Source organism: Furipterus horrens, unplaced genomic scaffold, assembly GCF_987537825.1.
Source record: "Furipterus horrens unplaced genomic scaffold, mFurHor1.1.pri manual_scaffold_6, whole genome shotgun sequence".
Classification (NCBI taxonomy): domain Eukaryota; kingdom Metazoa; phylum Chordata; class Mammalia; order Chiroptera; family Furipteridae; genus Furipterus; species Furipterus horrens.
In genome coordinates, this window is record NW_028327176.1 from 81,557,186 (window position 1) to 81,575,537 (window position 18,352).

An 18,352-nucleotide genomic window follows, 5' to 3' on the forward strand; every position below is an offset into this window, starting at 1 on the left:
AAAAAAACCACCACTTTTGTGTATAAAGCATAAAGATATACATACAGTATATGAACAGAGAGTTTAAAATTTTCTTGTTTTGATTAGAGAAGAAATATCTTAAAAGGCTTCTTCTTAAGGAGATGATAATAAAAATAAAGTTAAGAAACACTGCTGTAGTCTATGAGGATACATTTAAACTGTTAGTTTTCAACATCACTATACTTTCCAATTAAAATAAATCAAAATTTAATCAATTTCTAACTTATTTTAAAAGCATTTATTCAAGGAGTTGTACCAATATTAAAAATAAATAAAGATGTACAACATGGGACCTTTATCCATCTACAGATAGGCTGAGTAAAGAAGTGGAAATCAAAGATCAAAATCATTAAAATTTCAAAGTTATCTAAAGTAAGAAAATTTAGCATCCCACAAACTCGGCACATCAGTTTCTCTCTCAGTAGATATGAAATAGAAGGTAGTTTGTTAAGAAAGGTAGGAGGCAGAGAGAGATGTGGCAAGAAAGACTCTTTGGGGGAGGGATACACACTGGCTGTCACAGAGGCACTGATGGCAGCCCCGACAACCATGCACAACCCTGTACAGGTCCACGACCTACACAAGGGCAGGAGAAAGCAAGCCTGCCATATTCAACTGGCCTCTGAGGAACAACAGAAGGGAACAATAGGTCACAAGATCCATAGAGATTTCCCCCTCCCTTCCTTTTGTTCTTCTTTCAGTCCAGACAAGAATAGCACATTCATTACATTGTGCTCCCTTCCAACTGAAAAGTAGCGAAATCATTAAGCCTCACAGGCCTTGTTTTGTCACTGGAGTAAGCTTGTTTTGCTCCCTCTAGCCACAGCATGAACTACCCAAGGGCAAGAAATTTGTCCTCCTCTGTGGGCCCACCTCAGATGGCGCTAAAATACGTGTCCACCAGAAGTGATACACACTGCTTAGCATTAGGTCACTTCTCCTGAGGTCCTTACCACATTATTTGATGACAGGCTGTATAAAGCAAGAGCAGAGCAGGCTTTTTTGGATGCTTTTGACAACCAACATGGAGACACAGTCAACCATGACAGTTATGTCAAGTGCCATGTCAAGAATGAGGTAATGGGGTGTAACAGAAATGCCCTTAGAAGAGGCCCAGAACCCAAAATCACAAGTCTGGACACTTGGATAAGGACTTCATTTGGACACCGATGTGAGTGTCCAAATTGGACACCCCTTCAGGGCTATAAGAACTCAGAGCTCCAAACACCCAAAGCTCAAGCTTAGCTGTATCACGGGTCATGCTTGGAGCCCTGCCAGACTTCCACTCCACTGTACACATGCAGCCACTGCAGACACTTGTCTTGAGACCGACTCCCACCTCTCCATCTGCTAATGCCACCAGTGACCGGGACTTTGCGCAGGAAGCTCACTCTACTCACTTCTATTGTGCAAGCTCCCCCTCTCTGTGTGTAACCTGCATGACTCCATTGGCTTATTGGGGAGGTCTCCTCTAATAAACCTGGCATTGTGGAAAGACACAAACATGTGTGAGTGACACCTTTTAGGGGATGCTTCCTTGCTCACAAACAGGCAGAGGCTAGGTTTTTACTGGTTGTTCGAGGCAATGCTGTATTTTTATGTAGCTTTTATACTCATACCTCTAAAAGCACAGTGCGAGAAAACTGAAGGGTACCCAATAAAATTTGCTGGCTGGCTCCCTGCACCCCAATGGGATTCGGGCCCAGAATCTCCCTGTCTTCCAAGGTGTATGCTACAATTACCAATCACACACATTTTGGACATAAGACTAAAAGAAAGTCAAGATCCATCCATCTTTTAAGGTCCAGATCAAACCAGCTTAGACCCTGATGTTTGAAATTGTTGATAGTTTCAAAGATTCAATTAATTGAGAACTAAAGATCTGGGTTTGATCCCGGAACCCTAACTAGTAATGTACCCCTGAACAGAGGTACCAGTGTGTCTGATCTAGAATTCCCCACTAGTAGATACAAGGAGGCGGCTTCAGGTACCATTGAAGTAAGAGTTTTCAAACTCAAGCAAGCATTAGAACACCCTAAAGAGCTTGTTATAACCCAGATTGCTGGGCCCCAACCCAGGACTTCTGCTCCAGGAGTCTGGGATCAAACCTAAGGCTCTGCATCTCTAACAAGTTCTTGGGTGCTACTGCTGGTCCAGAAACAAGATTTTGAGAATCTGCTACTTTAACCCCATCCTATGCCCCAAGGTCTGGTGGAGGAAATACCACTGGATCAGTCAGAAGACTGGCTTTCAGCAGCTCTCCCCCTCAGCAGTGATTAGCTACAATGAGAAACCACCCCACACAGCACTGTCTCACCTCCATTCGACGTAAACGCCAATATTAATTAAGTAGCCTCTGTTTTCTCTGCAGCATCCCAAAAATGTCTAGTCCTACTTTGTCCAAAGCAATAACAAACACAACCAAGGGCATCAAAACTGCATAACAATACCTAGATATAAGGGTGGACTGTCACCAAGATCATCTAGCCTAAGCTTTTTTAAGCTGTTTATCAAAATGCATGCCTTTTTATATAGTGTTGATTTGTGAACCATGTAAATGATTTATGCATTCAAGAATTAAATTAAATCAGGAGAAAAAGCAAACCCTATAAATGAATCAATATAGGAAATGAATCTAGCTATATACAAAACTAATAAATCTTACAGAGAAAATAATCATTTCATGTAACTTCTGAACACAGCACTCTGGGCTTAATGGACATATTGTAAAGACAATATGAACTTCAGATAAATCTTAAACTTCACTCTATGTCTAACTGTTTAGTAATATCATTATTAAATTCTGAGATTATTTCATGTTCACTTAAAAATAAAGCAAATAAGTAAATGCATTACTTTATTATGAACCGATGTTTTTCAGTCTAGGAGGAAAAAGAAATATGAAGTATACAAGATTTTAAAAATTAGAGAAAAACCTCTTAATTTTTGAAATATATATTTCCATATTGTCTAATGAAAGGACCTAGAAGCAGTAACACCTCAGCAGCAATGAGTACACTTAGCACTCAAACATTGGTTTCAAAATACATTTTCCACTAAAAGGGACTAAGACTCCTCAGAGGAAGTGATTCCACATTCCAGCAGAGGAGCTTCACATATCTGATTGTGCCAGAAAACAAGAAGTAAAAACTAATAGGGTCCTGTCAAAGGGCTATAAGAAGCCAGTCGTGGGAGAGCTTCCATGGCCTCATTTGGCAACACTTAAATAATCATCATAGCAGCTTTAATTGATAGAAGCATCTTGAACAAATAAAATTGAACATGTCTTTAGCAATATCTAGAAAAAGAGAGAGGACAAGCAAGGCTGGGAGTAAATAAGAAGGGAAACTCTTCTTTATAGACTGATATGACATAAAAGATAGAATCTGAAAACCATCATTTCTCAATAATAACTAACTCAGGCAAATGAATGGCAAAACCGTTAGTTAAAAAGTTGTGGGACCGTATTAAGTCCAGTCTTAATTTATCCTGTTGATTTCCATGAACACAACAAGAGCAGCAAATGATCACATATGATTTTTCTGTCTGCTTTGCTGGAACTTACACAAGGAACCTTTAGGGTGATTTTCAGTCTGCCCTTCAGGGCACAGAAGCTAAGCCACATACCTGCCATTCAGCCTTGCCTGTAAACACCTGTCTTTTCCAAGTCCTTCGGGTTTTCCATTGTGCCTTAAGGACACTTACAGTCATCTTTCAGGAAAACAACCTTCGTTCCTTACCTGGAAAGACTGCCATGAACCGCATGACCAACCAATGTACCAGGCCATTTTTCTCATGGGCTTTTACTACATTTGAAAATCAATCCCATTTCCTCAGGGTTTTTTGGTAACAACCAGAGCCAAGCATGCCTCTTTTACACAAGACATTCCAGTCAAAGTCTTGGTCAACAAAATTCTATTAACGACTGGTCGTATTAGTTTTATGAAAAGAATCTTATGTCATTACTTACTTCTTCAGAATGCTAAATTCTGGAACCAGGATCAGGTAGGGAGAAAAATATACAGTGTGAAGGAAAATCCTTGTCCTTCTAATATTCATTAAAATTGCATTCCCACTTTAGATTTTTTTTTGTTGTTGTTCACCTTCCTACGTGTGAGGTTTTTCTTGCGGGTGGGGGGATTTGCTGGCTCATTTATTTATTTTGCTTTCTTTTTCTCCCCTACACGAAAATTTTTGTTTGTTTTTCTATTACAGTTGTCTCACTTCTTTCCCTATTGTTTCCCGGTACCCTGTCCACCCCTTCTCCCAGTCAGTCCCTACCCAGTTGTCCATGTCCATGAGTCATTTATACATGACCCTTGACTAGACCCTTCCCCTTCTTACCCCTCTTCTCTCCCACCCCCTCCCCTTGTCACTGTAAGTCTGCTCCTTGTTTACATGCCTCTGGTTCAATTTTGCTCATTTGTTTGTGTTGTTCATTAGTCTCCTGTAATAGGTGACAGCATATGGCATTTTTCTTTCATTGCCTGGCTTATTTCTCTAAGCATAATTCTCTCTAGTTTCACTGATGATGTTGCAAATGGTAGAAGTTCCTTCTTTCTTTCTGCTACTTAGTACTCCATTGTGTAAATGTACCACAGTTTTTTGATGCACTCATCTACAGATGGGCAATTAGGTTGTTTCCAGCACTTGGCTATTGTAAATAGTGCTGCTATGAACAGAGGGGTGCATAGGTTCTTTTGAATTGGGGTTTCAGGATTCTTCAGATATAACCCTAGCAATGGAATTGCTGGTTTGAAAGGCAGTTCCATTTTTAGTTTTTTGAGGAAATTCCATACTTTTTCCACAGTGGCTGTACCAGTCTGCATTCTCATCAGCAGTGGACTAGGGTTCCCTTTTCTCCGCATCCGCGCCAGCTCATGTGGTTTTGTTGATGATGGCCACTCTGACTGGTGTGAAGTGGTATCTCATTGTGGTTTTTATTTGCATCTCTCTGATGGCTAGTGATGTTGAGCATTCTTTCATACGTCTATGGACCCTCTGTATGTCCTCTTTGGAAAAGTGTTTGTTAGGTCCTTTGCCTATTTTTTCATTGGGTTGTATGTCTTCTGATGTTGAGTCGTATAAGTTCTTTATATATTTTCGAGATCAATTCCATGTCTGAGATATCAATGGCAAATATATTTTCCCATATGGTTGGTTACCTCTTCATCTTGATGTTTTCTTTTGCTGAGCAGAAACTCTTTAGTTTGATGTAGTCCCATTTGTTTATTCTTTCATTTCCCTTGCCTTAAGAGATATATTGGTGAAAATATTGCTATGTGGAATATCTGAAATTATCCTGCCTATGTTTTCCTCTAGGACTTTTATGGTGTCACGACTTACATTTAAGTCTTTGATTCATCCTGAGTTTACAGTAGTCCCTCTCTATCTGGTGGTTCACTTATCGCAGGCTCACTGTATCGCGGGATTTTAAAAAATACTATATGTAAGTATTGATCGCAGACTTTTCATTATAGCACGGGATTTTGTGGTACTGTATATGTATGTTTTTAAAGTTACGTAGGTTTAAGAGTGTAGAATATGTTTAAGAACATAAGTAGCATTTTGAAAAGTGTGGAAAAGGTTAATAAGGGAGTGGGAAAGGTTAATAAGGGAGTGGAAATGGTTTATAAGTGTGTGGGGTTTATAAAGCCTTAAAATATATATAAATACTAAAATAAATGTAACGTTCCTACTTGGCAGATTTTCACCTATCACGGGGGTGTCTAGAATGTAATACCCACGATAACTGAGGGAATACTGTATTCTGGTGTATGGTGTAAGTTGGTGATCTAGTTTCTTTCTTTCTTTTTTTTTTTTTTCTCCATGTCCCTGTCCAGTTCTCTCAACACCATTTGTTGAAGAGGCTCTTTTCACTCCACTTTATGTTCCTTCCCATTTTGTCAAATATTAGTTGACCATATAGACCTGGGTTCATTTCTGGGCTCTCTATTCTGTTCCATTGGTCTATATATGTCTGTTCTTATGCCAGTACCAGATTGATTTGATTACTATGGCTTTGTAGTATAGTCTGGTATCAGGTATTGTGATTCCTCCTCCTGTGTTCTTCTTCCTCAAGATTGCTTTGGCTATTTGGGGTCTTTTTTGTTTCCATATAAATGTTTGAAGTATTTGTTCTAGGTCTATGAAATATGTCATTGGTATTTAAATAGGGATTGCATTGAATCTATAAATTGCTTTGGGTAGTATGGACATTTTAATGATGTTGATTCTTCCCATTCATGAGCATGGCATATGCTTCCATTTATTTGTATCTTCCTTCATTTCTTTCTTCAGTGTTAAATAGTTTTCTGAGTACAGGTCTTTTACCTGTGTTGCTGTCTATATCCTTCTTGAAGTCTTTCAAGACTGTCCTTACATATTTGGGTGCTCCTATGTTGGATGCATATATGTTTACAAGGGTTATATCTTCCTGATGAATGTTTCCCTGCTTTTTTTTCATGTCCATTTGCTTGAAATTCTTTTTTCCATCCCTTCACTTTCAGTCTGTGTAGATCTTTTTTACTGAGGTGGTTCTCTTGTAGACAGCATATATGTGGGTAATGCTTTCTAACCCATTCAACTACCCTATGTCTTTTGATTGGTGCATTTAATGCATTTACATTCAAGGTTATTATTGACAGGTACTTATTCATTGTCATTTTCCCCCTTTGTACTTGTGTTCCTCTCTATCTCTCTTTGTTTCTTCATATTCTTAAAGCAGACCATTTATCATCTTTTGCAAAGCTGGCTTGGTGGAGCTGTATTCTTTTAGCCTTCTGCTTTCTGGAAAACTCTTTATTTCACCTTCCATTTTGAATGAGAGCCTTGCTGGGTAGAGTAGTCTTGGTTGTAGGCCTTTGTTTTTTATTGCTTGGAACATTTTTTGCCATTCCCTTATGTCTTCTAATGTTTCTGTTGAAAAATCTCATGATAGCCGTATTGGAGCTCCTTTGTATGTTATTTTTTTCTCTTGCTGCTTTTAGGATACTCTCTTTGTCTTTCAATATAGGATTTTAATTATGATGCATCTTGGAGTGGGCCTGTTTGAGTTCATCTTCATTGGGACCCTCTGTGCTTCCTGGACTTGTATGACTTTTTCTCTCATCAAGTTAGGGAAGTTTTCTGTCATTAGTTTTTCAAACAGGTTTTCTACCCCTTGCTCCTCTTCTTCTCCTTCTGGAATTCCTATGATACAGATATTATTATGTTTCATGTTTTCCTGCAGCTCTCTTAAAACCTCTTCACTCTTTTTCAGTCTTTTTTCATTTTGTTTCACTGTCTGGGAATTTTTTTCTATGTTGTCCTCCAGCTTGCTGATCCGATTTCCTGCTTCTTCCAGCCTGCTTTTATTTTCTTCTACTGTGGTCTTCAACTCAGAAATTGTATTCTTCATTTCCTCCTGGCTCTTATTGATAGCTTCTATGTCCTTTCTCATGCTGGTGTAATTCTCAGTAAGTTCCTTGTAGTTCCCTGGAGTCCTTATAGTTTCCCTGAAGTTCTTTGTAGTTTTCTTTGAGCTCGCTGAACTCATTGAGCTTCCCTATAATCCATGTTTTGAATTCCATGTCTGATAGTTTGCGTTCCTCTATTTCATTTAGCACTCTTTCCAGGGATTCTTCCTTTCCTTTTGATGGGGGGTTGTTTCCCCGTCTCCCCATTTTTGTGACTCTTCTTGTTTGTTGCTGTTTCTTAGATCGATCTGCATCTCCTGGATCTGCTCCTGATGGCATCAGATCGTGTATTAACCTGGGCCTAGGCAGCCTGTTGGAGACTACCAGAGATGTACTGCCTTTGTCTGTCTCCTTAAATTGTTAATCTATTCAACCTGTGATCAACTGTCAGGCTTAAGCATCGAGGGTGGAGCAGATTAATTCCTGCAGGCTGGGCTTTGGCTTCCCCTCAGGCTGATGTCACTTGGAGGGGAATGTCTGCCTGTAGTATGTGGGATGAGTCAGCACTGGGACCTGGTCGGCTGCTCCCTCAGTTCTCTCCTCAAAGCCACCGCCCCAAAGGCTCCCCAAGCATCTTTAGTCCTCTCTGCCCTCCCTCTGCTTGAGCCCAGGGTAAGTGGGGGCCAAAATATTTTCGTATGTGATCAGTTTAAGAGCTGTTTGTCTCCAGCTGTTTCTCTCATGCCAGCAAGAAACCCTGTGGATACTATTTGACTTTCCACTCTGTTGCTGTAGGCTGGGAAGCTCAGCTGGGAGTTTAGACCCTGCCCTTCTCAGGGGGAACCCCCAGCTACTGAGCTGTTTCTCAGTCTCTTCAGCTACCACCCATGTGAACCCAGCCAGCCCTTTCGCATGTCCGCACTCCCTACCGGTCACGTTGTGATGAAGCGGCCTTTTCTGTCTCTCCGTGGTTATAAGACTTCTCACCAGCTAGTGTTCAGTTGGTTATTCCGGATGATTTTTCCACAATTTAGTTGAAATTCCAGATTGGTCCTGGGAGGAGGCTGGTGTGGCTTCCACTTACTACTCTGCCATCTTAGATCTCTGTGCCCTAGAAGACTCTCTCTATTTTAAGAGAAGCATGCTCAAGTATTTATAAGTGAAGGTCTATGGTGGTGACACAATACACATAAAGAACACTGACAACTGCTGAATGGAAGCGAAGGGTAGAGGGTATTTATTCTTTGAACAGTTCTGTAATTAATAATATTTTCATAATAGAAAGTAGGGAGAAATTATTAAAATAAAAACATAAAATTTAATTCTCAGACAAACCTTAGTAAAGAATGTATGGACCCCAAGTTTAGACTCACTGATCTAGCTAATTGATCTTTTTCCTCTCAGGAATGTCATCTCAAAATAATAGGAGACCCTAAAACTTCAAGAAATAAATTATCAGCTCCTGATATGTACCAGCAATAACACAAGCTGACATTAGGACACAAGGATTGAAATGGAGTTACCAAGATTCAAACACACCACACAGAAATGAATGCACACTCAAGTTGGGAAAACCTGGTGTTTGAATGAATGCCAACTGTCTGTGGCTTTTCTCCAGGCAGGCACAGGGCAATGATGCAGCCTCCTGTGTTATAAATCCTTAACTTGTAAAACCAATCATTTATCTTGCTTTGTTTTCTGCATGGACTTTAATTATGATACTGTATTATAGTTTTACCACTGGGGAAAACTGGGTGCAGGGTACATGGGACCTCCCTATATACTTTCTACAAATTCCTGTGACTCTATAATTACTTCAAAAATAAAACAACACATTATAGATCACATGTCCTGGTCTTGTCCCATTTGAATATATCCTTAACCTGCTCCTTAAAACCTTCCTGTAACCAATCAGATAAATGACATGCTTTCTTTAAAAAGAGTCCTTCAAGATCCTAAAGATAATTAATTCTTAAAATTGTTAAAATCTGAGAAGAAACAGAAAGAGATCTTTACATCTCTTCCAGACCCCCTAGTTTCCGACACAGCCCCTACCACCTCACCACAGGTGAAATGTGAATTCTCCACTGCGACTGGTTTCCAGGACATGTGATCAAGAAAAGCAGGTGCGGTGGACTCAGCGCAGCCGCTCTCGAGCATACCTGTTCAGGACTGCCATAGCTGACAGTTGAAAGGACAGCAGCCACGCACTCCCCTTCCCACATGCTGCTTCTCTGGCCTTCCAAGCCTCAGCAATAATAAGTAGACTGGTAGGTGCCTCTTGATTTCACCTCAGGAATAGGCTCAAGAGTCAGAGCAAGTCTGTGATTTTTCCCCAAAATAAGCATTCGCCCATTTTTGCTCCTGACACGATATTGAGAGGTCAAAAACCAGGAAGAATCCTGCTCTCATCAAGTGAACCCTGTTGCAGGAACTCAGATCTCTGGGTAGGGGCATGTTTACATGCTCCTCTGTCCAGGTGTCCTGTGGCTCAGGAGATAAGCTGGCCTTCTCTCTGCCTGTGGCTTTAGGCTGTACAGGCCACTGAGTCATGGAATCCTGAGAACAAAGAGGTCTGTTAAGTACTCCATCTGCCTCCTTGTAAATAAAGTCTTAATAGGAGCTGGCCTTGAGGATTAGTGGGTCTGCTTTGTATCCTTGATAGGTGCTATCTAAGCCATGAGTTACCCTAGCTGTGTTTTACACATTAATGATACATTGTAAAAATCCTTTCACTATTGGCTATAGAGCTCTCCCCCCCTGTTCTATTTTTGTAACGTTTGAAATCCTAATAAAAGGACTTGGGGTCTCATGCTCGCTGTTGACTTGCCAGAGCGTGCAGCGGCCCCCTGATCGTCTCCATTCTGCTTCCTGGAATTACTCACGTGTCCGGGATCACAACGAAATCTACAGAACCCTCTCCAACAGTGCCTTCTGCTGGCATGGAAACTGGAAACTGGTTACAAAATCTCCGTCATGCTAGCCTGCTCCCAGGTCCCACCCAGGCCAATGCGTACACCTTTATAACAGCTGCTAAGGTGCCCTTGACGTGGGGCACCAGCAAGGGCACATTTCATGGGGTGCTGGCTGCACAAGGTCCTTTGTCCATAGTGTGCTCCACACTCTAGCACAGAGGTCACTGCATAGAAAAGCACACAGGAAATATTACTGAGAAGCCAAGGTGGTAAATGGTTGAGTTTGCATTTGTTCTGAAGACTCACCATCTGATTTTCATTTCACCGCAACACATGGGTTTTGCATAATTATTTTTAAAGGAGTCCTGAAAATGCCTTTTTCCAACACTGCCTGATTTTTCAGGGAAGGAAATACCTTTTGTATACAACTCAACAAAAGTAGAATACAAAAGTGTGTGTTACACACAGTTGTCCATGGATCTTACAGCTACATTCATAGAGAGATAAGTGAAAGGAAATAAATACACCAAAGCACCAACAATGGGTATTACAAGGTGGTAAAAGTATAAGAATTTAACTTTTAAAAAATATTTTATGTTTTACACTTTTTTAAAAATAATGATCATTTATTGCACAATCAGAGCCAGGCTTAGAGGAAGAGGCCCTCTACAGAGAAGAGAAGCCTCACTCACAAGTCCACTTGAGATGATAAAGGGAGCATGGCCAGGCCAGCACGACAGCAAAGTCAGCCAGGGCAGCACAGGCTGAAGTGAGGAAAGCAACTCAACTCTCAGACTTCCAAATGCTTCATAAAATTCCAGAAGATTACAGTTACAATGGCACCCATATGTCTGCCAGTATACCAGTAAGGAAGTGTGTTCCCAGATGACAAAGAACACAGGCTCCAGTTCCACCACTCCCCACGCAGCACCAGCAACATGCACAGCAGGGTGAATAGGAGCTTGGTAGGAAGGCACTGATCATTCCCCTCACAGACAGCATATCATAAATAACTTCTGTATTTAAATCACAGTAACTAAGAACTTGCTGCTCCTTCACCACTCTTTAAAATAATCTTAAAAATAATATTTAATTGGAATGCATCCAATTTCTCACTGAGATGTACACTATAACACAACACAATAGTCCAGTATGTTTTTTATTATTATTGATTTTTAGAGAGAGAAGGAGTGGGGGAGTGGGAGGACATGGGGGGGGTGGGGGGAGAAATATTGATCTGTTGTTCCACTTATTTATGCACTTATGGTTGGTCCTTGTATGTGCCCTGACCAGGTATCGAACCTGCAACCGTGCCATATCAGGACTACATTCTAACCAACTAAGCTACCCAGCCACAGCCCATATCAGAGTATGTTATAAGAATCTTTGGCCAGTCAACCAAGCAATGGTACTTTTTCATTATAAAGTCTCCACATTCTCTTTGGCAGAGAAAAGAGAGCAGTCACTTCATAAAATGTCACACCTTCAAATATCTGTATAAAGCTCTATTGGATGTCCTGTGGTCCAGAATCAATATTTTCTAACTCTTATTAAGAAATATACATACTAGAGCTGAGCACATTGTTAGCAACCAAAGGGAGAACAAAGCAGTGGAGGAGACTTCTCTAGATTATGCACCTGTACACATGAGATCAACTCAGCCATTATCTTGCATGACAAGCCCCAGATTTGGAGAAATCACAGTTTACTCAAAGATATCCCAAACACCCAAGGCTGCTGGTTAACTCTCTCTAGAATATGTGATATAAGATGGTAAACCTTATTCATAATTATGCAAATCAGAAGCAATCGTGAGAGTATAAAGTAAAATTTCTGATGAAAATACAGTTGACCCTTGAACAACATGAGGGTCAGTTATAACTTTGACTCCCCCAAAATTAACTACTAATCACCTACTTTTGACCAGAAGCCTTACCAATAACAAAGAGTTGATTAACACATATTTTGTATATTATACGTACTATATACGACAGTCTTACAATTAAGTTACAGAAAAGATATTAAGAAAATCATTAAAAAATAATTTGCAATATTTATTGAAAAAAACCTGCATATTAAGTGAAACTGCATATTTCAAATCCATGTTGTCCAAGTGTCAAATGTAATTTAAATAGGATGGATTTAGTGCACTATAATTTATGACTACATTTTTTAAATGAAATATGGACTCATGCACATATATACATGCACAGCAAAGGGAAATATACTTACTTTTTGTCTGAGTTAATTTCTCCTCTTTCCCATCTAAAGCTACACAGTAAATCCTCACATAACCATTTTAAAACTATTTTTTGCTACTACATTTTGCCAACAATCTGCTCAGAGTTCTAGCAGATGTTTCTGTTTTCAAACCTCTGGGAACTTGGCTAGATCTGTTTCCTTTCCCCATGTTAAAAATAAAAGAAATGGCCCAAATGTGGCCTAATCCCTAGAGAAGTTTTTCCCTACCCCACACCCCTCAATGTCCCTACTTATTTGACCTCCATGATCCCTTCTTAACTCTCTTCCACTAGAGAATATGTTTCCAATTATGGTCCATTATGTTGCCAAAGATGACATCACTTAGATGTGTGGGTTTTTTTGTTTTTTTAAGAAAATGCTACTGACTGTTAGTTACTTGGGAACCACCTGCAACAATTTAAGCCAACTATTGTGCTGGGCCTTATAAACCCACAATGTCACAGGAGGGCAATTTGTTCAAGATCAATTCTCTAGACAGAATAATATACCCTCCCACTGGGGCTAGAGGGACTGCAGCAGGGGGGGTGGTCCTTGTCTTTTATCTAATTATTTCCTTAAATACATTTGTGACCCAATCTTACCTCAGTAACATCCATGACTTTGATGGCTGCCAGCTGACCTGTTTTAACATGTCGACCCTGAAAAACAGAAAAGAAAATTAGCACCACTGCTTTGCACAAGTACTAGAACAGAACAGTTGAAGCTTCAATAAATCATTTCTTCTGTATTTTCCAAAAAAACGATGATGAAATAGTCTGTGCCTTTCAAAAGAACAATATGGTTGGTAATACCAATGAACCACACTTCATAAACAAAACATTTAAAACAAATGAGTTCTGATCAATTTCCCCTTTCTTTCCAGGGTTTAATTTACCTATCATCACCTCTCAACCCAAGCAACTTAAATGTTATCTTCTATACACCAAGTTGAACACTCTTCATTTCCTAATATTCCACATGAAGGAAATGACAAAAGAAAATCACAAACAAACCAAAAACACTTCTAGATGTTTGCTGTCAAAAATAAATAATAGTCATTTTTCCCTAGGAGTTTCCAATACCCATTACTCGATTTTACAAGAGTTATACTGAGTCTTCTTTGAAGCTTCCTTATAGTAAGGTTGTAGAAAGATTAGAAAGTAATTACCCAGAATAAAGGGAGTATACAAAAAGATTGCAGGGGGGAAGAAGAAGGGAAAGAGGGGTAGACAACAAGGGGTCAGCATGTAAGCTAAGGCTTTTTCACAGCTATATTTTAATTCCTGACCTAGAACCTAAAAATCTGTTGTCCATTTAGATCACTAGGTATTTCAAATTTGACATCATTCTCCCCTCACCAGATGAGGCTTACTGGATCTAATTACTGTCAGTCTTGCTTCTCTCCATCCACTCTTTGTCATGAATGCTCTGCTAGTCACTTCCCAGATGAGTAACAAAGAGCTACACAGATATCCTGAGCACCATCATTTAAGGATTTTATGAAAAATGGTCCTTCTGTAACAAATGTAATACAGAAAGAACGTCTCCATGTTTTCCAAGAGCCTGCCTGCCTTTCTTGTTGAGGACCGATGATAGAGCATTATGAAATTTAGAACTTGAAACTCAAGGAATGCTCTCCCTTTTTCTCTGGGAAGTTTGCACAGGAACTCAAGTTCTAAAACTCAAGTTACAACTCAATAAACAGAAAAAAAAAAAAGAAAAAGAAAAAAAAAAACCAACTCTGTGAAAATGATACTGCCTTACAAGTATGTCTCTAGCCCTGACTGGTGTGACTCACTGGGTTGGGCATCATCTCACAAACAGAAGGGTCACCAGCTTGATTCCTGGTCAGGGCACATGCCTGGGTTGCAGGCCAGGTCCCCTGTTTAGGGTGTGGGAGAGGCAACTAATGAATGTTTCTCTCCCCTTCTTTCTCCCTCCCTTCCCCTCTTTCTAAAAAATAAATAAAATAATTTTTAAAAAATAAATAAAGTCTCCATTATATGTGGTCATGCTGATCCAACAAAGGCCCAACAATTCAGAAGTAAGATGCATGCAACAATTTAATATACTGGAACCCAGAACAAACACAATCCACAGGCCAAGAACCTCCTTCCAGTTCTCACCTATCTGCAGACATCTTCCTAGTCACCGCAGTGAGTGTGGGCACCATCTGCAGTTCAGGCCATCTGAAATCCTGCCTCTGAGGCAGGCAGGAAGACTGCACATGGTCCATGTAGCAAGGAACTAACTCTGCCTTCTTGACCTTCCAGCCACCTCCCAGCTATCACTCCACAGGTTTGTTTCCCAGCCTGCCTAGTCCCAACATCCCAGAAGTGACACCTCTCCTGCTGCCTCAGAGTACCTATTGTCACACCTTGTTGACCATCCCTGCATAGCCTGGGAGAATAGTCTGGCACTATTAATGCTGTCCTGTCTATACACTGAACTAAAAAACGAAGAAGCCACCTGACATCCACAGAAGTTCCATCTCAGAGGCCTGCAGAGCGGAGTACAAATCTGTGCCAACAAGGTAGTGATTTATGAAGGTTATGTGGGCTCCCATATCTTTCACTACCTGTCTGTCCAATATTCAGCATGTATTCAGTGTTCCCCTCTGAATCGCTCATTTAAAATGTCTATCTATGTGTGTAATAGGCTCTGTAACCTCAGCCTTCTTTTTAGCATTGTATCCACAGCACTGTTCTAAGCATTACTACAAAGAACACTAAACTCTGCTTTGTGTCCTGGGAATGGGCAGGACCCTGCAGCTACAGGATAGCAGTCCAGAGCACGGGCTAGCCAGACTGGATCTGCCCCTCATCTCCTCGACACGGAGCCTGAGACCGGGGCACAGCACAGCTCTGTTTGCCTCTGGATCCTCTCTGTCATGAAGGTAAGAGTGGTGTCCACTTCACAGATTTATTGTTGAGAACAGTGAATACATAGCACGTGATCAAGCAGAACCCTGGTAATAAATTATGACTATACTATCTCAGCTGATGATAGAAATGAATTTATTAGCACAGTATCAAGCAACTCCCATGAGTACCTATCACTGCAATGCAATCATGAAACCAAATCATGAGCTCCTTGAACCCAAGAAGGGTAGAACTTAAGAGGACAGAGTATTAAGTAATCCTCCAGTACCATCCATGTAAGAAACACAAAAACCATCTCCTTAGCACCCAGTCAGCCCTCAAATCTGCAAACATACCTGTTACTCTTTCTGTAGTGGGACTACTTTCAACTTACTGAAGCACATTTCAGTGTCACAGGAGTTGCCTGGCTTTCTCTCTTTTCCAGAGGGATAAGCAGTGCTGTGTTGGGAATGTGTAAGGCGAGATGTGGGGGAGGGGAGGGTCTTCTGAGTGATACGGTAACAATTAAGATCCTTATAGAACAAGGAAATCCACTGGTCTATTAAAAAAAAAACCTCTCCAGATGTTTATATAATAGCGGTATATTCCTTTTTTTCCCTTTATAATTGAACTCAAGACTGCAAGTGTATTCTCAAGACTTGGCAGTTTGACAGTGTCATAAAGGCTGAGAATGGTGAATTCATTCAGTATTTGCTTTATACAGAACATTAGTTTCCCTTACTGAGGGATTACAGAAACAGGACCTAACAACTTATCAATTATTTTTATGTCACATAACAGACCTAACACATACCAGGTCTTCCAAAATTAAGCCCATTTTAAATTAAAATTTGAACCAGGAAACTGTCTATAATGATTCTGCCTCCCTCCTTCCTAAGAAACAAGACAATGCACTGAAAGAAATGAATCTGGGATTCGGGCAACATTGGGCTCTCATTCTTTCACTACCACCTCATTGCTGTATTTCCTTGGGAAAGCTGCTTAACTTATATGAACTTCCTCAGATCACCGTAGAATCCAATGCAGGTTATAGTAAGTACACAGCATACATAAAGCCCTGGCCATCACACCAGGTAAACACTCAGATGAGCGTCTTTGCTCCCTCCAGAGGCTCGTGATTCCCTGACCCTTTCTCACTAATGCAGCTTTCAACTACCTCAGACCTCATCAATTTAGGCCCCTTTTTCATCTTCAAAAGGCATGGACAATATGTGGGGAGGCAGTAGGGTGCTATAGCAATGTACTCTCTCTCTCTCTCTCTCTCTCTCTCTCTCTCTCTCTCTCTCTCTATATATATATATATATATATATATATATATATATATATATAAATTTGAAACTAACGGAAGTACTATTATTCTATCTGCTGAGATGGGCCACCATATGTAAAGGAACCAAAATGGCCAGCAAAATAGACTGAGGAGAAAAACTAAAGCTGGGACTCAAAAAACTGAATGTTAATATGTATGTAATCGTGTGCTAAGGAAGTTACGTGAAGGATTTTTTGAAATGGTAAAAATTTGTGTGATTTACTCAAAACTATCCATGGGAGAACATACAATTACCCCTCTCAGGGTGGACTGGGTGCCCATAAGGGAGGTCCCACCCACATTCCCATGGCAGGGCTTTAACTGTGACAAAAGACTCCCTTCATACTGCCTCAGTAGCATGTGAAGAAAAAATACACACAATTAGAACTGCATTGTGCGAGAGACTTCAAGACACAGAAACAGGCATTATTTCCTAAAGTATGAGGCTCTAATGTGCTGTATCATCCCATTTGACCGCCATTCCATCTCTTAAAGACCGTTTCAGACTTCCGGCAAAGATGAAGGCCTAGAAAGACACATTGCCTCTCCCTCCACAACTAAGAAGGAATACAACTACCTCAAAATTAGAGACAACCAGAAGTTCCAGAAAATCAAGCTGCATGGAAGTCTAAAAAACAAAGATAAAAAGAAGAAATACTCATCCAGACAGGTAGGAGGGGTGGATAAGAAGCGGTGTGGCAGCGGCAGCAGTGGCGGCGGTGGCAGCAGGCTGGCAGAAAGCGCAATCACACATTTTAAAGAGTAGGGAGGGACACCTGGGTACGCTCTCAGCACCAGACCAGACTGCACAGTTCACAGTTCCAGCACTGGGGTAAATAAAAAGACTCGTTGCTTCTGACTGTGCAAACCAGTGGCGGTTGGGACAGAGGAAGAAACTGCCAGTCTCTCAGCAAGAGTCCACTTCTTTAAAGGGTCCCCATGGTCCTAAAACGTGCACAGACCCACCCACTCTGGGAATGACAGCCAGGGCAACAGCTAGAGAGGCACCAGTCCCATACGGAAGTGGGAGAAGTGCCTGGAAAAGGGGCAACTGCTGAACAAGGTGCATTGTTCCCTCTGAGACCCCTTCCCCACATACAGCGCCACAACGTGGTGAAAGGAGTTGCCATGTACTGACAAATACCTAAGGTTCCACGCCTTACAACGTAACAGGTGCAACAGCTCTACATAAGACACAGAGGCAAACAAACACAGGAGCCTGTCAAGATGAGAAGACAGAGAAGTATGGCCCAAAAGAGGGAATGGATCAAGGTTCAAGTGGGAGAACTACGTGACGAGGAGCTAGCCAACCTAACGGACATAGAGTTCAAAACACTGGTAATAAAGATACTCACAGACTTGACAGATATGCTTAAGTATGGCATATGCATAAGGGAAGAAGTGAAGGCTATGCTAAATGAAACAAAGGAAAACCGACATGAAACCAATGGTGAAGGAAAGGAAGCCAAGGTTCCAATCAATGATTTGGAACATAAGAAAGAAATAAACCATCAACCAGTACAGAATGAGGAATCAAGAATTGAAAAAAATGAGGAGAGGCTGAGGAACCTCTACGACAACTTTAA

General features: G+C 40.7%; 1 protein-coding gene across 40 annotated transcripts in view; it reads right to left on the reverse strand.

The window, feature by feature from the left end:
* The window catches only part of MAP4K4 (mitogen-activated protein kinase kinase kinase kinase 4), a 218,823-nt gene that overhangs the window by 107,475 nt on the left and 92,996 nt on the right, over window positions 1-18,352 (reverse strand). For all 40 annotated transcript variants that reach the window (XM_090281887.1, XM_090281891.1, XM_090281886.1 and 37 more), the window contains exon 3: window positions 13,177-13,233. In XM_090281887.1, the coding sequence (XP_090138013.1) occupies window positions 13,177-13,233 (57 nt within the window). The remainder of the gene's footprint in view (window positions 1-13,176; window positions 13,234-18,352) is intronic.